This window comes from Lepisosteus platostomus, chromosome 12 (genome assembly GCF_059453375.1).
Source record: "Lepisosteus platostomus isolate fLepPlt1 chromosome 12, fLepPlt1.hap1, whole genome shotgun sequence".
NCBI lineage: Eukaryota > Metazoa > Chordata > Actinopteri > Semionotiformes > Lepisosteidae > Lepisosteus > Lepisosteus platostomus.
In genome coordinates, this window is record NC_142622.1 from 44894569 (window position 1) to 44920494 (window position 25926).

The following is a 25926-nucleotide window of genomic DNA, read 5'->3' on the forward strand; positions in this document are numbered from 1 at the left end:
TTAAAAATCAGTTAAAAAAAACTAAAAGAGCAGAACACAATCTCCTAAACTGATCTTAAAAATGCATTGGCTACTGTTTCATACAGAACATGATTTGGGCACTTACATGAGAGGAAGTTACAGTATGTGAGCCCGAGTTAGGGTTTGCGTCTGAGCAACACCTAGAGATTTTGTGATGCGTGTGCTGTGCTTTAGGATGTGTTTGAAATGCAGGAGAAGCGTTGTTTGGTTGTTTTCTTGAGAAAAATAATTGTCCCAATTTTGCAGTTTTTGGTAGTCAGCACGCGCCTGTCAATCAAAAACGGTCAAAAATGAAAAATTTCATATCACACTTTCTACATGCTAAACTCTCGTTTTTTTGCCTTTTTAAAGCAAATAAAATGATATGTTTAACACTGTCTTCCGGCAGTGTCTGTTCCAGTCTTTAACAGAAATTATCTTCTTTTTTATTAAGTGCGTAGACTGCTGTCCAAAGGGATTTTGGTCCAAGTTTTTCCGCTACATGACAAAGAAGAACTGAAAAAACTTTCTCATTCGTGGTATGGGAAGCTTAGGCTTAAATATCAACCTCTAGGTAAGTGTCCTGAAAAGTCATGGTGGAGAGTCATTCATTGTTTCAGTTGAATTGTCTTCTTGTACTAAATGCCATTATAAACATAGTTCAGAAAAAATAGAATATGCAAAAATTGGAATCTATCACAGTGACCAGCGTCGGTATTCAGGCCCAATAAGAAAGCAAAAGTTTCTTATAGAAAGTTAATCGTCTGAGTTGCTGTAAGTACTGGTGTCATGAATGAAACGAGCACTGCCTGTGCTTTAATTCTCATCGATCAAAAGCTTGCACTGCTGCCTCTGTCGCTGATGCGTCATGTGAATTCATACAACCATGTAAGCACCTCCGTCTCGTGACGGTGTTGATGGCTGGAGAAACTCTTTAGGCTCACGTGGAGAATACGGGAAGTGTTTTGGTCCTTTTCTGGGCGGTGCTGTTTAACTCTGAGTTTGTTCCCACGCAGACGAAATCCGCCGGTACTTTGGGGAGTCTCTGGCCCTGTATTTTGGGTTCCTGGAGTATTTCACGTTCGCCTTAGTGCCTATGGCCCTCATCGGAGTCCCTTACTATCTGTTTGCCTGGGAGGACTACGACAAGTACGTGCTCCTGGCCCTGTTCAACCTGGTGTGGTCCACGGTCGTTCTGGAGGTGTGGAAGCGGTGCTGCGCCGCGCTGGCCTACCGCTGGGGCACCCTCTGCCGCAAGAAGGCCTTCGAGGAGCCGCGGCCGGGCTTCCACGGCGTGCTGGGCTACAACCCGGTCACGGGCCGGCAGGAGCCCACCTTCTCCAGCCTGAGGCGGCAGCTGCGCGTCTACCTGGTGTCTGTGCCCTTCGTCCTGCTGTGCCTCTGCGGCTCCCTCTACGTCATGATGATCTACTTCTCCATGGAGGAGTGGGCTCTGAGGCTGCACGAGGAGGAGCAGTCCATGTGGAGCAGCGCAGGGCTGTTTGTGCCCAGCATCATATACGCCATCGTCATCGAAGTCCTGAACAGGCTGTACCGCTACGCGGCAGAGTTCCTGACTGAGTGGGGTGAGCGCTTCTCTGGCTGCCTTGGCACCTGCAGTCCTGTCACCTGAGGTTCTTCACTGGGAAGTGCGTTAAATCTGAGCTTTTTGTTTAGCCTGAACAATCTTTTCTTCCTTAATTCTCAGTGCGTCGTCTTGAATTAAGCCCATTGGCGCTCGACGTGCCGGGTTTTCATTACCTTGGTTAGTAATGGAATTGAAGTCGTTGACGGATTTTGATGAGTTCTAGTACAAGCCTAGTTCAAGAGCCTAGTTTGTTTTCCCAAGTAGGAGACAGAGGGGAATGACCATGGTTCCTAAAAAATGTCATTTCTTTATGTGGTTAAAAAGCCAGGGCTGTGTGTTATAATATGTGGATCTTTGACAGGTATGTCGTTTCACTTACCAGATATCTGTGATAAGTGTCATGGAAGTATTCATTTTCAAGGAAGCCACAAGAGAGAGTTCTCACCTGAGTAAGGTCTTTATTTCAGTATTGCAATATTGGGAGCCCTGTTGCCACTCTGCAAAGTGCATCAGAGACTCAATTTGTTACAAGCAGGACAGGGTTTTTATAAGATGTTGCGCTGTAAGAGAAATCTCAGCACTTTGTCCCTTCTAACACTTCCCCTTTCCCTAAGACAAAACAGATTACATCATAAAACGAAAGGAGAAGCACCACTAGATTTGTTTTTCAAAGCTTATCAGTTACTTTTGGCTAATCTAATGACCGAGACAGCATATATTGTTTTGGTACATTGTCTTCTAAAGTAACCTAAACAGGGCATACTTTGTTGATGCACTGTTTTCTAAAATTCTGCCCATAGCACATCCTTGAAATATATTTTCTAAAAGCACCAATATATATTTTTTGCAAAGCTCTCTACATTTTAAGATTCGATTTACTTATTAGATTTCCATTTCAATTCTCTGATGCACTTTGCAGAGTGGCAACAGAGCTCCAAATATTGCAATATTGAAATAAAGACCTTACTCAGGTGAGAACTCTCTCTTGTGGCTTCCTTGAAAATTAATATTTCCATGACATTTGCAACCGAGACTGATTGCTGCCAAGCATTACATTCTGAATTGATATACTTTTATGCACTTGTATAGTTCACCTCTTATTCCTACATGCTCTTTATCCAGAATAGTGTGTATGTGTGGAGTCAACAATGCGGTAGACTTGTAGAATGTAGCCTTTCAATTAATAAATTAAACAACTAGTGACCCTATATTTTTTCACATAGAAAACCATAGATTGGAGTCATCATACCAAAACCATTTGATCCTGAAGGTTTTAGTGGTGAGTACTTGGAGCTTCACCTTTCCTCATCAGTGTGGTGCTCTTTTTAACACCTGTAGTTTTAGGCTGTGTAATGGCTGAAGTCCTATAGTTACCTGCCATTAATATGACACAACCTGTGACCCTGCCTAGCTCGTGTATTTCTTCTAGAAAATAAATTTTGTCTAGAATTTGTTTTGTTTTTCAGATTTCAAAAGCAGAATTTCATTAATTGTCCATCACAGTTCAGACTGTGTACTGTATGCTGTGACTTTTTCAGTCCTGTTCTTAATCTCTTTTTGGAGAATTCCAGTTAGTGGAGAGTTAGTCTATTTTAATATGCTGTATGTATGTTGTATTTTTAGAACCATAACAGTTTGAAACACCTTTATTATTTTTACCTGGGGCATCTCATATGAATCACACTGTCTCAGTGTATATGTACAGGGACCTACTGTACAGTATAAATTATGGAAATGCTATTGCACTTGTCTTCCCTATTAATTTTGTTTCTGTTCTTTTGCAGTTCAACTTTTTGAATTGCTTTGCATCTCTGTTCTACATTGCGTTTGTGCTTCATGACATGAAGCTCTTGAGACAGGTGAGGAGCAGTCACCGATGCCACATGAGCAGCAGAAACCAGCAGCAGCTCAGTAGGTGCTGGCAGGCTTGACATGCATGTCCTGGTGACCATGTGGCTCCATGTTCCCTGGTGACACTTTGAGATTTTCCAGCTGCCTTTTATCTGAAACCTGTTAATTAGTAACTGTCATTGCACCTTTGCAGAGTTAAGAACTGGTGATTTAGTGTTTATGTATAATATATATTGTTCCAGTGAGCTGTTCACTGTTTGCACACTACAAAATAGATTAGACCTCACATGCAGCTGAAAGACAGTAACGCTCCTGACTCCTTGTTTGACTTGTCCTGATGACCTTGCGGCGTCTTTCTTCCGGTTTCAGAGTCTCGCAACGCTTCTCATAACATCCCAAATACTCAATCAGATGGTGGAGGCCTTCCTTCCCTTCTGGCTCCAGAAGAGACGCAACACGAAGGTGCAAAAGCAAGTGAGGAGAGCCCCGGTGGAGCTGCCCTGGACCGAGCAGGTGAAGCTGGAAGTGGACATGAGCACGTACTTGGTGAGTTCAGGGGTCACGATGTGGGGTACAGTATGCAGAGGCACCCTTCCTCAGGAGTGTCTCTTGAAGCATTGCTGGTAAGGACAGCTTGTCTGTCATTATTATACCATAGGTTAAGTTTGGAATTGTCTGTGAAATTAGAACCTACTGTACAAATTAAAATGTGCGCACTTCACTTCCGACTGATTTTATTTTGCCTGTTTCTCATTTCTAGGGAACGTTTGATGATTACTTGGAGCTCTTCCTGCAGTTTGGCTACGTCAGCCTTTTCTCCTGCGTCTTCCCTCTTGCAGCTGTGCTGGCAGTTTTGAATAATTTCACAGAAATTTATTCGGATGCTTTGAAAATGTGTCAAGTCTTCAAAAGACCCTTTTCGGAGCCTGCAGCCAATATGGGAGTTTGGCAGGTAATGATGCCACATTCACGATCCATCTACCCGTGCATTTCATCAAGTACTGAACACAAAGTCTGTGTGAATGTGAATCATGACCTTTTGCACTCTGCTATATGTATTTAGAAATAAGAATGATAAATGTTTCATCTTCCCCGTTCATCCTGTGATAATCAACAGAATTGGGTCGTGAATGCTTCTGTCCTCTGGCTCCTCTGCTGTGTTTGTATATCACACAGTGTTTCCTTGAATTAATAGCACCTGACATATTAAGAACTTAAGATAAACGTATTTATCTTAAGATTTATTTTGTTACCAGTTGCTAATTGGTCTGAGGCTCTTCTGGAAGGAAGCCGGTGTGTCAGCTTCTAGAACATGACCGTGTAGCTTGTTCCAGTCTCCCACAAGCCCTTGTGTGAAACCTGCCTCCTGTTCTCCATTTTCAATGCACTTTGCAATTATTTCTTTTTAACAAACATTAGTACTTTTTCCCACGACTGTAGCTGTGAATTACCGTTTGTGAAAGTAAATCTCCGTTTTGAAATCAGGCCACTGATGAAAGAATTTACATGTGATGTGGCCGAGAACAGAAGGAGCTTCTTTACATCAAGGCTAAGGCCATGTTGTCTGCACCAGTAGCCTAGCTTTCATTAACACTTGGATAGCTGAGATCTCTGGAGGAATGAGCTGCTAACTACCACACAGGCTTAGTGAATCTAATGGCCTCTTCTTCATTTATTACCTTTTAGTTTCAAGGACAGTCATGTACCAGGAGAACCAGACATTTTGATGAATTAAAGCATTTCAGGGTGTAATTCTTTTTAGAAGTAATTGTAACATTTACTGAACCATTATTATAAAAAGGTTTCTGTTTGCATTTTAATTCGATAGAAGAAATGTGTTCATGCTATATTTACTGTTTTGAGTATCAGACACTAATGTAAGCTCATTATTTCTGTGGGAATCCCTGGTCAAGAACACCAACCTTAGCTAAACGTTGCTTCTGCTTTATTTAAATATAAATTATTTTAGGTTTTAATCTATCTATTTTTAAGAAGTGCATCCACAAGAGTTTAAGAAGATTCTGAAGTTTTTAAAAGTGGTTCAGAATAGGAACCTTAACTAGGTGACATGGTGTACAACATTATTGTATGAGGCAACAAATCCTTACTGCATTTTAAGTCTTTTCAAAGTCATCTTTTGATGACTGGACCTTAAGTTCTCTTAAAGGATTTAATGGAGATGTAATGCCATTCGTGTTCTGTGTGCTTTGCCATTACCTTTTGAATTATAGTATTTGACCTAGTAACAAAGACATGATGAGATGTTTATTTGCTTCCCCTGTATGTTTCCTGGCAATAAGAAACTTTCCAGAAACTGTTTTTGCTTGAATATTAAATTAGTGTGAAATTCATTTAAACAGGATCAACAGCATGGAAGCCATTTAGAAATTATTGGAAATTTCTAATGATCTAATCAGCTCTTTAAGATAAATGAACTACTCATCTATAGGAAGAGGAAATATATTATTTCTTCTGGACATTTACTGACATGAAATATGGCAGATTTAAAAAGGCAACTTTGCAGTACTCAGTTTTATAGGAAAGCAGAGTAATTTGTTATGCAGGAATTTGAGAGAGTATACTGTCAGAAAATATAGAATTTGGTTCTGCTGTGAATGTATAGTCTGTACAACTACTAGAGTGAATGAAAGTTTGACCTGCTGCTCTTCTTTAGTGTTTTACAGAGAAAACCCTTTGGAAAAAAAAAAAGATAGTTTTCATGTGTATTTTCCTACACACCAATGTATTTATTTTGATAAATGTTTGCTGTGGGAAATAAATCTCAGTGGCTTATCAATGTCTCTGTCTAAAAAACTGCAGTTGTTCGACTCTCATTATAAGATCTGTGCTCAGGCTCACCACTGTTTTTCTGAGTCTCCCAGTAGTGACTTGTACCCCAGTAATGTGATGCTTTCCAAAAGCTATTTTAGATATGAAAGGACATGTGGAAACCAAAGTGTGAAAATAGAAAATACAGAGGTTTATTCCCGCTGAAAAGAGAAGAGGAGAAAGGGTGTGTGTCACACCTGAAGAAGGCTTCACAGCTGAAACGTTGTTTCTTTTCTTCTCCTTTCAGAAGGAATAAACCTTTACTTGTTCCTTTGCAGCCTATGCATACTGACACAGCTACCTAATCGAACTATGGAAAATAATATTCCATAAGAATTAAGGTTTGTATTATTTATTTCCAGCTCAAATCCGTAAGAAAAACAAAAAAGTTTCTTAAAAGAACTATAATAACTGGTACATAGTTATAATAGCTAAAGAAGTTATTATCCAGCAGTGCAGATGACTTCTGGTATGTCTTGCACCCCGCAGCTGGCGTTCGAAACGATGAGTGTCATTGCGGTCATCACCAACTGCGCCCTCATTGGAATGTCTCCTCAAGTGAAGTCATGTTTCCCGGACTCGGAGACACAGCTCATCCTGATCGTGGTGGCAGCAGAGGTAGGTATGGTCGTTTCCTGAAGCGTTCAGAACACAGTGCAGTGGTGTGAACTCCTCTTTTTACGGTCGGGATATAGATTGGTGCTTTAGAAATCTTCAATTGTTGTTTATTTATACCCACCCCATAAACCCAGTTGTGCGTTATTTTGTATGGCTGCTTTGAACCCTGCAGCCGCACACAGGGGAGGGTGAGGAAGTTCAGGAAGACTCCTCCTACCCGCCCAGCTTTGAGCCAGCACGTCATTTCACACATCACAGGCAGCACAGCTCCTTTCTGGAGGTATATATAGCTGATGGGATCAGAGGCTCATTCCCCACAGACAAATCCACATGTCTGCAAGCCCACGGGAAGCCAGCAGGGTCAGTGTTTGCCAAGAGCTGGGAGATCTGGCTGCCGGATCTCGGCCTGCTCCTGGAGGCAGTCATGCAAGCCTGCTCTGAGAGTCCGATCCACAGCTGGCTTTTCATTAGCCTAGCCATTCACGAGGCCCAGAAGTCTCCTAACTATAGAGAAACATACGTTCGGTCCGCTCAGATTTGAGGAGTAGAACGTTGTGAAATGAGCGAACATATCCATCTCGCATAGTGACGGTGATTTTACAGTTGTGCCTTATGAAAAGTGAGATGAGAGAAGCTCTTTAGGATCTTATTTTGCCAGCTTAATTGTTCTACAGTGTGGTGAGCTGGTGATAAAGGAGAATTGAGTAAACCAAGGCTTTTGTGGTAGTATAATACTCAACCCCTGGCTTCTGTCAAGGAAAGAGGTGGATGAGATTTGCAGATCAATTAGCAATTGAAAACACAAATGAGCGAGATGGGCTACATGTCGCTCTCTCCCTTGTGAACACTTATGTTCTTATGTTGTTTCCTCCCACTTGTAAATGTTTTTAATGTTTTTTTTTAAAGCCAGTTGGTAGTGTTGCATTTTCAGTAGATCTGCAGGAGTATTGGTGTCACAATCTATAATAAAGAATGTGTACAGTAGATAAAGTGTGATACTGTCTTGATAGACTCATGTACGAAGTCTAAAGAAAATCAGTGACTAAACAGGACATTGATTATATTTTAACATTTACATTTTTAAATGGGCACTATTATATTGAAAACATCTTAATCTGATACATGGCAGATTTTAATTATTTATGAAGTGTTCAGTGTAGTGAGCTAACTAATAACATCCGTTGCTTCATGAGGTTATCACATAACCATTTTATGTCTACCCTGGTTTATAACTCATTACTTCTTCTTAAATTAGATTGTGCTGTAAGCTGTGAAACAAAAAACATATCACTGCAGATGTACAGTATCTAGACTCTCTAATTTTCATGTATAAGCACCATCCTGTTCCCCTGTAGAAGAAAAGGGCTGAGAAAATTGGAGTGTGACATCCTTGAGGAAAGATGAGATTGAATGGCTGCTTTGAAATTCCTCCAAGCACTTTTCTTAAAGGACTAGTAATGTGGAAAAAGAAGTTGAATAACTACAGACGACAGCTGCCACAAGATTCTCCTGCTGTGTGTTTTCTAGGAATAATGATATTCCAGCATCGGTTTTAGGTCTTTGTGTATTTTCACAGGGCTTATTTTTTATTGTGCGTATGTGCAGTTTTCAATATGTGCCTTACAGTTGTCTGATTATGAGGAGGGGTTTGGGAGAGTGAAAACCTGTGTGCATTACTGTTTGTGAAGAGCCGTGTTTGCTGTTGCTTTATTGTATTATCTATTGTTAATTTTAGAGGATGTCTCTGTGAAGGTTTTAATTCAAGCATTCTTTTTTAAACAGGGAAAGTAAAGGTGCTACATAAGGCCTGTTTCGTAGATCTGCGTTCATGACTGAAACATGTCAACATAAACGGTGATTTTGATTTATTTTATTTGTATGTCATCATTTAAGAAGTAGCGGTTCTTCAGCTTATTCACAAGAGGCTAAAATACCACATCTTATAAAGGTGACTTAGTTCCTCAAGTAAACCTTTATTTTGTTTTATTTGGTGGGGCAGTTTAATCTTTTGGACACTGTGTGTTTATCCTAATTGTACTGAACAGATCTTCAGGCGCGGGTAGCAGATGCCAGTTTGGTTAAGGAGAGCAGTGGCCCATTAGTTCAAGTTTATTTGTCATTCCAGCCATATATATACAAAAATCGTTCCTCCTGGTCCACGGTGCAATTATATACAAGACACTGACATAGTCAGGACTAATGATACTAATATGAATAAATAAGATAGTGCAAACTACGACGGAACAGAGGCAGTGTACACAGGATATATACATAGTGCAATTTAACCGTTACAGAATAGTACTAAAAAGACATCACGCAATATACACTAAACACGGGGGGAGGTGAGACCCTGCTTCTGGAATTGGAGTGGGTGCCAGTAGGCACCAGGGTGTTGAGAAGCTGTTCCAGAATCTGGTGGAGCCCCTACACTGCCATATCTTTTTACGGGTGGTTTTGTCCATTGTTTGTCCTGGTATTTGTTCTGCATGCAAGAGAGGAGCCTGGGAGATGTTCGACAGATGATCTTGAATAGATGTGATCATCTGTTGTGTAGATGTATATCCTGCCGGATACATTGCCATTGTCATCTCATTGCTTTTTGTGTATCTTGTTGTCATGGGATTTGTTTTAATTGATTTTGAGCCGATGAGGGAGGAAGCAGCAGAACGGTTTGTCATGTAGATTTTGTACAGAATACACTGAACCATGATTTTACTGAAAGTCTTTTAATTCCTTTTTTTAAGCTTGATCATTTATGGTAAAAACATTTTTTTGGTCATGAGAACCTTTCCGTTCAGAGCCAGGCCTGGACATATTTTATATCCAGCAGGTGGGGCAAGAGCATCACTTGCAATATTTGAGATCTGTCTTTCCTGGGATGGGAAATGTTTGTACTGTAAGTACTAAAACTGTAAGAGCCTTGTTTTTTCTTAGAAAAATACAAATAAAATGTCAGAGAAAAGCTGTAGTGTAATAATCAGCTCTCACAGGACAGAGTGCTGTCAGTCTGTGTTGGTATCAGAATTATTTGTTTCAGCCAGTGTGCACAAAATATTCACTTTGCCCCAGAACGGCAAGATAAAGCTTTTCTCCCTGGCATTCTTTGGCATGAGGCTTGACTTAACGTTTAAGAACAGGTATCACTGTTGATGAGAGTTATTGAATTAATAGTCTTAGCGATCTTGTGAAGAATTGTACCTGTTTCGCCAGCATTCCTAAATTGTGCAAGTCATTATATAAATATCCGTGCATGTTATTTTTAAATGATGCTCTTGCCCTTGCGATGCTTCTTTGAAGCTTTATCTTTTAAATATATTGTACACACATTAAAAACCTATTGTTGCACATCATATATCCCACGAGAGATAATCCTCTCTTTAACAGATATTAGATATTCACTCATGAGAAATAGAGCCAAAGATAGGCCTTCTACAGCCGAAACGTTTTTTCTTTCTTCTTTTTTCAGCATGGAATAAACTTATTACTTGTTCCTTTGCGGCCTATGCATGCTGACACAGCTCCCCACCTGAACTATAAGGACAGTAAAGTTCAGTTTTATAGCAGGCCTTTTTTTTTTGGTAGATATATTTTTAATGTCATAATCAGGACTAATATTTTTACACTAAAATTAGGTGTTTTTTGATTAAATCATTTTGGAGTTGAATTGAACCTTTCCATTGTTAATTAGTAACACAACTTAATACCATTGTCGTGGTGTTCTTGAATTAACAGATTAAGGGACTGTAAGATGTGAGAAGTTCCTTTGTTTACTGTCACCTCAGAAAGTCTGAGCTCACTTCCTGATTAGACTATGTAAAATGAGCATCACTGATACCCCTCTGATATTCATTGACATAACGTGCATATTTTGTTCTACTGTCACTGAGCCACTTTTTGTTTTTTTTTAGAAAAAAGGATTACATTATAGACTTCACTGAGTCACAATTTTAGAAAGCCATATTCAAAAATAAAATCTGTAGTGTACATTTCTCAGTGTAAGAAGCATTTTCAGTTATACAGTACGCATACAGTATATAATAACTGCTGCAAATCTAAAATGTGTGAGAGGTTGGGTTCTGTTATGAAATGACTCCAGAAATATCTCTTTTTGCAAGCTTAAAAAAATCTGCTAATCAAGTTTATCAAAAGTAGAAAAGCACATCATTTGTGTCTTTGTCTGTCTTATTCCACAACAATAGATCTTCAGATCCCAGAGTGCCTGAGGCGCTTTGTAATTGTATCTTAACAGCATAATGTTGCATCTGTATCAGTGCTCTGGGCTCATAATAATCGTGATTGTTTTGATGTTGCAAGAGCAGAGACAGAATGAGGTCTGATTGGAGATGCATGTTCATCATTACTGCAGTGATCGATGGAGACAGATACTGTACGGATTGCAAAACCTACAGTGCATTGTATAGTAATGACTATATATCTAGAGACAGCATTTTTAATCACAATAGTATTATTTCTTCATTAAACATGAAGGTTTTTATTGTATATGAGATTAGTAGCAACATGGTGGCAGAGGGAACTTCTGGAAGACCCCTGTGTGTTTTGGTAGTCGTAGTCGTGAGAGATGCTTACAGGACCTGTGCTGTGCCTCTCTCGCCTGTCACAGTGCTGTACGTGACTGTGGGCTCAGGGCTTAATTACCAGGAAGCAACCCAAGATGCTCACATTTCCAGAGGACACTTTATTCACTGTGGGCAGGAGCTGGTTGCCTGGTTTCTTCCCGCTGAATACACCACATTGGGCTGGTGTTAAGTGTAACAGGTGTGTGCAACGCTTACGAACCTCCCAAAAATAACTTGCTTACCAGCAGTCTCTAATTGTTATTGCACTCTCATTGTATTTCGTATTTTGAATTGTTGAAGAGTCATGTCATTAGGGCGCTCTGTGCACATGGTTTTCAATAATACAGACCATTTTTCGCATATACGGATTATTTTAGAGTAAACATTTTCAGTATGTCACATATAAGCCGTACTTAATGAGAAATGTTTAGCTGAAAAGATCAATTAACCATTTGATATTGATGTTTACTGTTACAGTGCATCTGTGCCATGCTAACAGGCATTTACAGTCGTGTTGTGTTATTGGACTAAGATGCTACCCATAATCCTCAGCTGGTGTATGGCACTCAGGTAATTACATTATGGAGAGCTTCAGAGAGCAGTAACCAAGCAACAGGGTAGTCACGGAGACTGAAGAAGTCTTAGGAACCTGAGTAATAGCACTTGATGTCACTCACTGTAGCCATGGCCCGCCTGACAACAGCCATATTTCCGCTTAAAACACCTGCCATGTGCTACTGAGTGCCATAACATTTATTAACTGTTATTAAATGTAGTTACATATGCTGGTATATTTAGAGTCTAGCGCAGCTAGTGTATTTCAGGACAGTGAAATAGTGGGAAAAATGTACTTCTTTTTGTGAATTTCATTTGTCACTATGTATGTTTTACATTTTTGTTGCCCAGTATTCTCAGTTTGCACCATGTCATGCAGCCCTGTGATTTATGCATGTGCCACACACTCTGATTTCTTAAGTACACACATCAGTCTGTACGTGAAATTGGAAGGTTTTAAATAAGCTACAACTAACATTGTAGAACTTCAGATATTGAAATGGTGAATTAGAAATCCTCTATGGTTTAGTGTTCCAGTTTGCATTTAACAATGGAATTATGGTTTTGAAAGTCTTCTTTCTTGAATGTTTTGAAATTTTGTTTTCAGGTGAGGTATCCCCTGATTTTTATAGTTAGAGAAGAATATAGTTAGAGTACAGTGCCTTGCGAAAGTATTCGGCCCCCTTGAACTTTTCAACCTTTTGCCACATTTCAGGCTTCAAACATAAAGATATAATTTTTTTATTTTATGTGAAGAATCACCAACAAGTGGGACACAATTGTGAAGTGGAACGAAATCTATTGGATTTTTGAAACTTTTTTAACTAATAAAAAAATGAAAAGTGGGGCGTGCAAAATTATTCGGCCCCTTTACTTTCAGTGCACCAAACTCACTCCAGAAGTTCAGCGAGGATCTCTGAATGATCCAATGTTGTCCTAAATGACTGATGGTGATAAATAGAATCCACCTGTGTGTAATCAAGTCTCTGTATAAATGCACCTGCTCTGTGATAGTCTCAAGGTTCTGTTGAAAGCGCAGAGAGCATCATGAAGACCAAGGAACACACCAGGCAGGTCCGTAATACTGTTGTGGAGAAGTCTAAAGCCGGATTTGGATACAAAAAGATTTCCCAAGCTTCAAACATCCCAAGGAGCACTGTGCAAGCGATCATCTTGAAATGGAAGGAGTATCAGACCACTGCAAATCTACCAAGACCTGGCCGTCCCTCTAAACTTTCAGCTCAGACAAGGAGAAGACTGATCAGAGATGCAGCCAAGAGGCCCATGATCACTCTGGATGAACTGCAGAGAACTACAGCTGAGGTGGGAGAGTCTGTCCATAGGACAACAATCAGTCTTACACTGTACAAATCTGGCCTTTATGGAAGAGTGGCAAGAAGAAAGCCATTTCTCAAAGATATCCATAAAAAGTCTCGTCTAAAGTTTGCCACAAGCCACCTGGGAGACACCCCAAACATGTGGAAGAAGGTGCTCTGGTCAGATGAAACCAAAATCGAACTTTTTGGCCACAATGCAAAACGATATGTTTGGCGTAAAAGCAACACAGCTCATCACCCTCAACACACCATCCCCACTGTCAAACATGGTGGTGGCAGCATCATGGTTTGGGCCTGCTTTTCTTCAGCAGGGACAGGGAAGATGGTTAAAATTGAGGGGAAGATGGATGCAGCCAAATACAGGACCATTCTGGATGAAAACCTGTTGGAGTCTGCAAAAGACCTGAAACTGGGACGAAGATTTATCTTCCAACAAGACAATGATCCCAAACATACAGCAAAATCTACAAAGGAATGGTTCACAAATAAACGTATCCAGGTGTTTGAATGGCCAAGTCAAAGTCCAGACCTGAATCCAATCGAGAATCTGTGGAAAGAGCTGAAAACTGCTGTTCACAAACGCTCTCCATCCAACCTCACTGAGCTCGAGCTGTTTTGCAAGGAAGAATGGGCAAGAATTTCAGTCTCTCGATGTGCAAAACTGATAGAGACATACCCCAAGCGACTTGCAGCTGTAATCGCAGCAAAAGGTGGCTCTACAAAGTATTAACGCAAGGGGGCCGAATAATTTTGCACGCCCCACTTTTCATTTTTTTATTAGTTAAAAAAGTTTCAAAAATCCAATAGATTTCGTTCCACTTCACAATTGTGTCCCACTTGTTGGTGATTCTTCACATAAAATAAAAAATTTATATCTTTATGTTTGAAGCCTGAAATGTGGCAAAAGGTTGAAAAGTTCAAGGGGGCCGAATACTTTCGCAAGGCACTGTAAGTGCTCCTTTGCAGTTACGGGAGGTTGAAGTTCTAAGAAAATATCCTTTGTTGCAGAATGCAATTTTATTGTATCAAATTCATGCCTGAGATAATTGTTTACACTGTAGGCATACAATTGTTGAGGCTGATGCACAGCATGTTGTCAAAGTTTTGTATTTTTATTTCCCTGCACTGTATATTTCTTATTCAATTCTAAATTGCAGTTTTCTGCATGCGCTTTAACTTTCACGTGGTTATTTGGAATGTGCTTTAGCATTAGAATATGTTCTCTGATCTCTCCTCTCCGGATGCGGTCAATACGTTAGCTTACAGCCTTGCAAATTGTCATGAAAAAAAGGGACACCGAGCAGAAGAATAACAATGTTTCTCTAAATATTTGTGGGTCAGTGTGTCTGCCTGAGCTATTGTATTAGCAAGTGCTGTGTGCGTAAATGAGGCCTGTCATGGGTTCAGTGTGCCTCGAGTATAAATGAACCTGCGTGCATGAATCATTATAATCCCCTTAGACGTGTTTGTAAATGAGTCCTGGATTAGCTGCCTTTTATTCTCAGACCCCTTGTCCAGCTGTTGCCTGCTGTGCTCCGGTAACCTGGTGTTGTATTAAACATCAGGGAAAATTTGGGACACTCTCCTTCATTTTTGTAACTTCAAATAATTGCCTGCTTTTGAAACACTTGAAGGTTTTTATAACCGTCACAAGACTAAGTGCTACATTCGCCTGTAGCTTCTGTGTTCCAGTTTTTGCCAGAAAGCTGAGAATGTAAGTTGCTAGCACCCCTCCCCCATTCCTGGTGTGTCACATGCATACAGATATAAAAATGGATATCTTTAAACATCCCCCAAAGAACCCTGCGAAAACTGATAAACTGCCTTCTTGTTATTGACATTCAGACATTTTGACTTTTTTCATTGCCTTTTTTTCCACTTAGCTTTTTTGGAAGTATTGGAGCCAGGAGTTATGGTGTAGGGGCAATGTAGTGTACAGATCTGATCAAAGTTTGCTTCTATCGAAATAAAGTCTGTAGCAGTGTGAATAAACACAAGGTGCCTGGAACCCAGAAGCTGCGTCTCACGTTGCTTGTACAGATCAGTGTGGTAACTGGGAGGTATCTGTCATTTTCAATGACACCTTCTGATTTCTTTTAACACGTAGTACAGAATAAGACTGAATGTCTTTCGCAAGATAAAGTTTAACTTAACTGTATGGGAATTTTAAAGGTTGCTGTTAAAACATAAGGTTTATATATCCTGTTTTGTTCAATGCTGTGTGGTAAGGTCTGCATGTGCATTGAGTCTTGCCCTACTTGTTCATAATGTGGTGTTTTGATCATTTGTGCTCATTAAATTATTTTCTCAGGGCGCTATTTTGGGTATTTGTGCCTGCCATTGTGATTTTTGCAGTCACTTCTTTTCTTTTATTGGTCCTGGCAGTCTGACCTTATAAAATTGTGCTTCTGTTTCAGTGAAGTGGAAAGTGGACAAACTAGTCTGGAAGCAATCATTAGGTAACCATGTTACAGGTGTTATTTTTATCCTTTAGGGTTGGGCCCTCTGCAAAATTTGGCATATTTAAGTGACATTTTGGGTACATGCTAAGGGGTTGGCCTAGAAAAACAAGGTCAAGATGCTGACCTTAAGAGGGCCCTCAGAGATTTAAAGACCTCATTCACACATGCTCCTTGTGCAGTAACTTGTTCAGCCAAAGCACTGTGTTGACAAACATGGTAAGATGCATTTAATAGCACAGGGCATACAGCTGCCCACTTCTTGAAGCTGAAACAATATCTTGAATAGCTTGGACTGAATATCCAGATGACATGAAAAGAGAACACTAATGAAGATATCCACATGGTATTCATTCACAGAAGCTTTTCCGCCATAAGACACATCTGATCAGGCTGTGCTGGTAGCCTTGATGGAGAGCAGGTGTTACAAGCTGAGTGCTGTCTCCTATAAAGATGCCATTCAGCACGAGTGTTTGATCTCATCTTACTCCTGGCGACATTGTTAATGGAGAGAGGAAGAAAGATTCAGAGCCCAAACAGTAATGACACCCAGAAATATTTAGGGAACGGCATACTTGGTTCATTAAGAGAAGGAATCCTTACTAGATACTAGAATGAATGTCTTTCATTTAAAGACCTGACTGCCTGTTTCTTAGCTACGAAGACTCATCTATCTGATGCACAGTAAAGCAGGTTTTTTTCAGGCATCTTAATTTATCTAATGGCATTCAGGGTGTGTGTGTGTGGCAAGAAATCTCATGAAATATATTGAAAAAAAAAAGTTTTTTGTAGGTGTTTACAGGATTTAATCTCCAAGACAAGACTGCTTCCAAGTGCCCCAGGGAGGGAACGAGTCAGTAGGGATAGGTAGAGAGCAGATAAATTGTATCTGACATTTGTTTTCCCTGCCATCTGCAAGCGTGGAGCAGCAGGTATTTGGGGGAAGGACGGCCGAGTTTCAATCTGTGGTCACTCCGGTTCTACTCTTTTCCACATGTCCTCTTGCCTTGAAGTTAGTGTACATCTGCCGTCATTTCCCTAAGACACGCCCAGTCTTCAGCACATTTTGTACGCAGAGTACAAAATTTGAAAAAAAATACCATATAGAAGACTTTTAAACAGGGGTTCTTTTGAATGTTATTTGCAATTGCTGTATTAAGTAAGCAGATGAGTGGCCACAATTGTAAGTAACGTTTCAGCTTCCCGTGTACATTATCATGTCTTACTTGTGTAAATACACAAGGCAGTCTCCTTCCGTAACCTGAGGGCTTCACGCAACCCGCTGAGAGAAAATATGCATCTTCTATGAAAGTTACATTTCCCACCGACAGTCTAATCTCTAGAACGAGCCTTCAAAAAGATATGTTACTTTTAAGAGCATGACTTGTTTAATTCATTCTGTATTTCATTTAGAACCTAGAAGGGTCAATCAAGGTAACATTGCAAGTTTTTTTTTCCCTTGAGTGCATTTTAGGTTCTCTGTTTTCAAAGAAGTGTGTATGAAAATACATTAATAATACAAAATTAATTTTCTGAATGCTGTAGGCATGCTGTACAATTCATTTTTGTTCAGTTTTGAGGTTTTAATCTCTTATAAACTTGAATTTATGAAACTATTATGAAACAATCTGAGATGGTTGTAAAGAGGGGACTATTGAAAATAAACCAGTAAATTATAGTCCATGAAAACCCATGATGGCTGATGTAGAATGTGAAACTTTTGTATCACACACTGCAGAGTCTTTTAAGAAACTTCGTCTGGTGTTTGAGGTTTTGTTATCTTCAGTGTCCTTTTGTTAGTATTTTTTTTCGTTAGTATTCAGTGTCATTTTGTTAGTACAAATTGTTTTTATCTTGAACAATTTCACACTTTTTTTAAAATCACATTTTCGAGGCCCAGACTTTGTATAGAATGCTGTAAGAATTAAATTGGTTAGGAAGAAACATAATTTACCTTTAGCCGTGTGATATATCTTTCACATTATTTTAAACGGAAGGAGTGTTTTAGGGTGATTAGAAGTTGAATGAAATTGAGCATGTCACATTACTCTCTCATTAAATGCAGTAGATTTCCTTCTGCCTCAGATTCATTATCCGGTTCCTTAATTCATTTATACAGACTTATTTTCTTTCATTCACAGGCCATTAGGCTATTTGAAGAATGTCAAATGAGCAAAATTATAAAATAATGCCGCAGGGGTTGGCATTGCTGCCTCATAGTTCAGGGGTCCTGGGTTCAATTCCTGGGCTGCTGTCTGCATGGATTTTGCATGTTCTCCCCATGTTCACATGGGTTTCGTCCCAGCGCTCTGGCTTCCTCCCACAGTCAGAAAACACACTGGTAGGCTAACTAGCTTCTGGGCCCAGGCGTGAGTGTATCTGTGTACCTTCCCTGCAATGGACTGGTGTCCCATCCAGGATGTAGCCTGCCTTGTGTCAGTTGCTTGCAAGGATAAACTCTGGCTCCGCCACAACCCTGATCATAAGAGTCAGTTAGAAAATAAACAGATGGATGAAAATACTCCTCTGTGTCTTTCTGATATTGAACTACTTTTTCAGATTGCATACATATGATCTCACACTACAGTTTTGTAAAACCAGAGGTTTGTTTTCAGTGCTCAAGTTGTTCACTAACTCTAATGGACCTCTACAGGATAATGTACAGGAAGTAATTGTAAGGGAACATCAATATCAATTGTTAGTGAAACCTCCTGTAAGAGTTTTGAGGCTACCTTTTGACTCTATTTTTGATAAGTATTTGCCAGGATCGCACAGCACAGTGTAGGCAGAACTGTGTGCAACACTCCAGAAGTTTGGGACCGTGCAGAGTTGCCATTTCTAGAGCTGCTCTTCAAACCTTGTTTTTATGTTTTTAGTTTTTTTATAATCTTGAGGACCAGGTTGCATGCAAGAATAGGTTGTATGAATTCAAACTTCCTTAATTCCTTGAATGTCTCTTCATTCATTACTTGAATGTCCTGTTAGAATAGCCGCACTTGCTGTGATCTTTGACAATGAATGCTGTGCACTATTTTGAAAGTCTTTTATATTCAGACCTAAAAATAATTCTGAAATGATTGGTATGATATGGAATGAATACGAAATTCTGGTAAATTCCTTTTCATTAAAACAAGGGTGTGTAAATCAGGAATTAGCAAAGCAAATTTCCACATTGCGTTTGTTTTTTTCCACTGATTTTATTCCTGCAGCAAGGCAGTTTGATTTCTGATGAACACCGTCATGATGAGTCTCTGTAAGATTTTTGTATTCAAGTCTCATACTGTAATCCATCTGCTTTATTGATCAAATTCAATTTTTCTGAAATGTATGACCGAAGTGTTGCCTAGTTGTGGCCACCTACCTTCTAATTTCTAATGGATAGTGAAGTCATTTTATTTTTGCTAGGGTAGACAAGAAAATTAAAATTCCCTCAGCAGATGGATGAGCTTTTTGAGAATGACGAATGAAGGCTTCAACACAACTCAGTTTTAATGTACTATGAAAAATGATGTACAATCTTTTTAAAACTGTAGCACTGCCCATATTCTTTCAAACGCACACGAATAGCGAATCTGCAATGATACCGTAGCAGTCGGCACTCTGTAGTGCTTCTTATTAATCAGAGTGTCGGGCGCAGTCCACAGCCAGACCTCCCTCCACCTTTCAATCAGAACCTGTTTCTCAGCATGGTGGCAGCTTCACTCTTCATTAGCCCTGGCATCGGCTCCTTCTGAGCCTGGCACGTCTTCCCCGGCTGTCGATTACAAGACGCCCTCGTGACGGGAGAGGGGAATGACTGTACCGCTGGAGCCGCCTGGATTGCAGGCTTTCTTCTCACTCTGTCTTCCTGGTGTGAGGGTCTTCGTTTGGTTTTGGGAAAATGCATAATGATAAAAAGAGAATTAAAAATTACATAGTCATGAATGTTTTCTTATTAATCAATAAATAAGTGACGCATACAGTACCTTTACTGTCAACATCACTCAGCTGTCTCAGTGTTGTTAAGCAATGATTATCTTGCATGAATAGAAGCTATTAATAATTATCATTTGTTTAAAGGCACAGTTTTTCTACTTCCCCTCTATTTATTAAATCAATGAACGAATTTAAAGGGAAGGGATCAGTCCAAAGGGCTTCAGAGAAGTGTTGCTTCGACATCTCAGTTTCACACATTCCCATCTTACAGTTATTTTAACATACTATAACTATTTTTGTCTCTAGAAAATCAAACATTTAAAAACAAAAATGTCCCATGTAGAAAGACATTTGCAACTACCTTTGCACTTAATAATTAATAATTGCTTACACTTATATAGCGCTTTTCTGGACACTCCACTCAAATCGCTTTACAGGTAATGGGGACTCCCCTCTACCACCACCAATGTGCAGCATCCACTTGTATGCAATCCTGATGACTAATGTCTTAAATAATAATAAAATTATATAATATAATCTGATTTTCTTGTGGTGATCTGATTCAGCAGAATTGTACTATACAGACATCTTAAGAAGTCAGATCAGATTTGAGACACGATGGGTGGAGATGTTTATTTTGGCTGGACCCCCATTTATTTTTCACTTCACTGTTCTTTGTTTTCAGGTTTTAGTTATCTTCTTGTTTTGACACCAACACGACTGTCCTGTGGGTAGGTTACAGAAGGCGTGGGAGGTGTCTGGAAGTGAGCTGTGTCTGTTTGAACCGAACTGAAGTGGGAGAGACTTTCACTCACTGGTGCCAGCTCAGGTCAGGGGCGAAGTGGGTGGAACAGGACTGGTGATTTCAAGCTCCCAGTGAAATGCAGCTCCACATTCACAATTAGGCACCACTGGAGTGAGTTGAGTGTCGAGGGATGTGGATCCAAGTCTTTGTGGAAACAGCTGATCTGTCATCTGTTGCCAAAGCACTGTGGGTAATATCAAACTGCGGTTTTCAATATGACACAGAGCAGATTTTTTCAATCAGCAGACACCTTGGTTTTGGTACTATCTATACATTAGCTTACAAAAATAAGCACAAAATCTTAAAAATCAAACGTTAATCTAGAAATGATGCATGTTTGTAGTCTTGTTTAAATATCACTACGCTTTCAATACTAGGGATGTTTTTTTTTTTTGTCTAGTGCAGCATAGCAGTGCCTTTGGCATAGATTACTGAGATGCCTGAAATAGTAAATCGAATCGTGATTCCATATAGATATTTTTGCTTTTGGAATGAGTTATGACAACTGGAAATTTTCCAGAGTTCCATGTGAATCAAACTCTTTACTAATGATGAACGAACTATGCAGCAATGTTTTTCAGATACAGATTTCTTCTCATCCTTTATTTAAATAATCAGCAACTGGGAGCCTCTGTTTACATTTCCCAGTGGTCTCATTTCTGTCATGATGGTACATTTTCATGTGTTTGATGTGATATGCCTGGTGCTTTTCTTATGTATCAAAAACAAAGCCCTGTTTTTGTATGGTAAGGATCAGATCCTGACATTTCTTATCCCTTCTCCTCTCTTTCTAAAGAGGGGGGCAGGTTTTTAAGCAAACATTTTATTGGTCCACATGGTTTCAACAAACTGATGTCCCTCTTTAAATGAGTGTTGCTGTAGGGAAGTATTATGCTAACCTGATCAATATAACCACCTTATATTCATTGCATGCTTCTTGACATTTAATTAAACATAGTGCACTGGTGTGCTGCCTGCAGAGATCCTCAGGGATTCAGTTTACAGACTTTAAGAGGGCAGATTTTTTTTCTTGTGCAGTATGCAGAAACACAGGAGATAAGTGTGTTCGTTTTACTGGGAGGCTCTCGTGGTCTTGGGTCTGGGAGAGTGCAGCAATTGGGCAGCCCGTGGCTGAGCGGTATTACCCCTCTCTGCCTTTATGAAAAGGGGCCCCTGGATAGTCACAGCTGCTGTCTAGCTGGTTCCAAAACTTGAGTTAACAGAATGTAAAATCTGTGCCCGACTTTTTAAAGAAATTTCTCTATGATTTCTGACTAAGTAGCTCTTAAAAGGTGATCAGTTTATGAGGAACGGACACGGGTGGGAAAGACAAATACTCCCACACAAGTACTTGGCTCTCCAGCAGGAAAAAAAATGAGGGAAGCTGTCAAACTCAGAAACTGGTAAAAGGCTGATGCCAAATACAAATCCCATGCAATGTTTTAAAAGCTACTGTGCATTTAAAAATATCCATCAGAAATGTAATTGAAATCAATTAGTTTGTAAGTAGGAAAACAAACTAGAAGGTAGAGGATACCCCCAGGACCAGGACCGGAAACCACCACTGTCCTAAAGAATAAGAAGCCTCTGTCACGCTGTTGGGTCATTGGTTTGGGATTTCTAGTTATGAGGGAAGAGTACTGTATGGCCTACTGGTCTACACATACAGTAACACTTCTGCATTTCAGGTTCCTTTAAATTGCAGTCACAGATCTCTGTTCTGCTCACCACACAGGACTCCCTCCCGCTGTTAAACTAGCTTTTGAGACCACATGCGTCATCTTGAGATCCTACTGTACCTCCTGTGCTAATCTCTCACTGAGTCACAATTATTGATCCAGGTAAAGTTATAAAGAGGTTGTGGTCACACAGTGAGATTGGAATTCATTGATCGGTGCTATTTCGGTCCTTTCCCCCCTCCTTCCAATGAGAGTTGCAAGCGGTGAGATGAAATTGTAGTTGAGAATTATTAATAGAGTACAAAATATAGATCAGCGCAATTAATTGTTACAAAAGTACTGTACCTCTTTTTTCTTGCATAGCTGCCTGAACACTTTACAGAGAAGTGACTGAGATTTGTGGACAAATGCTTCTAAATTTCTGCAGGTACACAAAGCAAACCTAATCAAAATGAATGACCTTTAAACTTTTTAAACTGCCAGAAGTTATTCGTACGTTTGAGCACACCATGTCTTAGTTAGTTCTCTAGTACAGACTGTGCCATTTTCATCTTAGTGTAATTGTGTTTTCAACAAACTGCAAGAACTAAAACTGTTCTGAAAGCAACACAAAGCAGAGAGACCAGACTAATTCTTGGTCAGAAGAGAATCTCATACATAGACACAGTAAGGGACACGAAACCTTAATTGTGTTCTCGTGTTCATTTAATACACGTGCAATTTAAGGTTTCTAAATTATTGTAATACATTAATTTGAATATATTTTTATCCTTCATTTGCACTGTTATTTCCTTTCTAGCCACAATAGATGAAAATGAAGGGATTAGCGCTGTGTGTGACAGTGCATCTTTCAGGGCTCTTGCATTTCAGACATTCAGCATTTTACTGTTGTTTTCTGTTCATTATGTATGTAATTTGCTTAGTATGTTTTGTCATCTCAGACAGCTGACCTTTGCAGTGGTTTGAGCAGTGTAGTTATCCTCAAAGATATCCACTTTGCTTATACACAATGCCCTGTCAAATGCTTTTAGTGAGCAAAGGCTTTTAAAGCCCCGACAATGTAGCATTCCTTATGCAGATTCTATTAATTTTGACTCATTTCTTTCAAGAGCTTGAAACTGCTTTGAACAGCATAAAACGCAAATTTTGCATAGCAAGGTTATCAGTTCAATCGGAAATACATCATCGTGCACTATATTGGTGATCTCAGCTGGACTGCACTCCTCAAAACTAAATATATAAATTGTGGTGCTTCCAGTGAATTCCATTGTAGGATTCTGTCACAAATGGAGTGTTAATTGTTTATTAAAATGGTAATTATGCTAAAAGAATAAATAGTTATGTGTGCTGAAGACTTACACTTTAACAGACCGTGTCAGTATCTTCCACTTGTGCTGCTATTCCTCTCCTAGGACACACTGTTCTGTAAATGGTTGTACTGCAGCTGTGCTGAAACATTGTTGATTGGCAAGTATTAAGTCCAACCTGTTCCATCAGATTTCTGAGCTAATCAACCAGCAACATGACACTAAGGCTCCTTCACTTTTTTTTTTCCTTCCACTGGGTGACTGAAGAGTGAACAGCAGGTGAGAGGTTTAGATTCAGGAAGCAGAGCTAAAGTAAGCGCCTGGATATATTGGGTTACTGTGACTCATCAGTCACAATTTCCATGTTCCAGTGTGAACCGACTCATTTTGCTCAGTCGGAGATTTTTCTGGTTACATGTATGTTACAAGCATTTGGTGTAAATTTAATACCTGCAAAGTCACTCACATAAAATACTGAAACTGCTTTTTTTCCAGTGCAAATAATTTGTAACACAGTTTAAGGATGCCCATTTAAACAAAAATGGTGAGTCAAACATTATAAAGATGTCAAACATCTGTTGCCCTGGAAACCTGTTACTTAAGGATTCACAACTTATTTGGCTGCAGGGAAAAAGAAGGGTTTGGTCAGATCTGTGTCAGATGAAAGAGGTTGGTAAATAAGAGCTCAGGAAATGTATTGCTCAGAAACTAGATTACTAAAACAATCATGAAAACATTCAGTCATTATAATTTTGTATATATTTTCCCTTTTTCTTTAATTTTTTGTTGTGGTAAGTGAACATGTCAGTGGCTCTTTCTCTTGGGAAACTGTCTGGTGATCTAACTGTGCTGCACTGATCGCTCTGATTTGAGACAAGACCTTAGAAACAAGGTCAGGGATAACTGGTTAGATTTCCACACTTGTTTGTCTCCAGCATAAAGGCAATAAAGCAACAACACAGTGCAGTTGCTTCTGTTCTGAAATAATCAGAATCACTACAGTTGAACATACAGTAGGTGGAGGCTAATTATCTTGCAGTGAGATTTCAAAGGCAATAGGTTACACCACAGCTACATTATGTGCTGTTACCAAGGGCTGTGTGAACACTAATTTTTCTAGGTGTCTTGATTTCTGACTGTTAGGCTCAAAATGTGTTACTTGGGAGTGTAGGCTTTCTTTAAGTGTCTCGATCAGGTCTTGAGTTATACATACCTTATTTTTATTATTTATTAGGTATCATTTTCAATTGGTTTTTTTTTGGACCTCAATTGCATGAGAAAAGTAAAAAGTCATGAGTGGAACACAGTTTTTATGTGTGTCTCACCTCTTCCTGGTGAATGTTTAGTGTTCAGTTGTTATTATACTCCACCCTTGTCGAAGCACAGGGTCACAGAATGTTTTCTTTGTAAAAATGATTGGGGATGGCATATCTTCCTTTTAAAACAGACAGACCCACAAGCCAGGTGCACAGTAACCAGGGATGGCATGTGCTGATGAGACACCTGGGCCAGTGTGACCTCAGGACTGATACACAACTGTGAAGAACCACACATTTGCAGAGTACAACAGAAGTCCCAAAAAAGAACAAAAACTTTAAAATTCTTTAAAACTTTCTTACATTTTCTTTGCCAGGATTGCTATGATTGCAGTTGAACCTTGTGTTAATTTTCAGTGTTTTTATTTTTTGTGCTAGATGTGTTAATGACCATATTCTAGGAGCAGAGAGATGGAGAGTGTTGAGGCTCTTGATGCTTGTGCCAGACACTGATTTTAAAAAGTGTCTGGAAATGCGTGAAACATCTTACCCAGAATTATAGTTAGAAATTATTGTTAAGATAAATCACAGCATCCCCTGGGAATGTGATAGAAATGATTACAGGGCATTTAAGGAGTTTTTTATAACTCTATGCCCTGTTATTAGAAGAATGGCAATTTCATTTTAGTTGCACTGCATTAATTTAAAAAATATGTAGCTTTTGTCTTTAAAGGACCACAATTTTATCCTCTTCTTCTTAACTTGTTTTTGTGTTGGTACACTGCTTTTCCTCCACACATGGGTTGTGAGTTTCCAACAGAACTGTGTACCACTTTATAGAATACAAGGAGATTGTTTCCATATTTCTGTAATGGTGTTCCTTTATGTCACACGGCATGTCTGCGGAGTTATGTATAAACTGTGAACAAACTCAGCAGTGTAATTGAGCACCGTTTTACTTCAATCACTTTGCTAGAGAGAACTGAAAGAATGCATCCAATCAGCATCTGCTTCATTTGGATTTTTTTATATGCCTTCAGCAATTCAAACTCCGCCATCTTCTTGAGTGTGAGGCTTGTTGTCTTAGATTAACTCTCCTTCAGCTTTCTGATTGTCCTGCGGTTTAATATTATTCTGGACTTGAGCATAG

At 39.5% G+C, this 25926-nt stretch overlaps 1 protein-coding gene across 3 annotated transcripts in view; it reads left to right on the top strand.

Moving 5' to 3' along the window:
- ano10a (anoctamin 10a) overlaps positions 1 to 25926 on the top strand; it is a 43937-nt gene that overhangs the window by 5483 nt on the left and 12528 nt on the right. For all 3 annotated transcript variants that reach the window (XM_088602236.1, XM_088602237.1, XM_088602238.1), the window contains exons 5-11: positions 455 to 574; positions 1017 to 1586; positions 2812 to 2867; positions 3373 to 3447; positions 3809 to 3985; positions 4200 to 4391; positions 6758 to 6886. In XM_088602236.1, the coding sequence (XP_088458362.1) occupies positions 455 to 574; positions 1017 to 1586; positions 2812 to 2867; positions 3373 to 3447; positions 3809 to 3985; positions 4200 to 4391; positions 6758 to 6886 (1319 nt within the window). The remainder of the gene's footprint in view (positions 1 to 454; positions 575 to 1016; positions 1587 to 2811; positions 2868 to 3372; positions 3448 to 3808; positions 3986 to 4199; positions 4392 to 6757; positions 6887 to 25926) is intronic.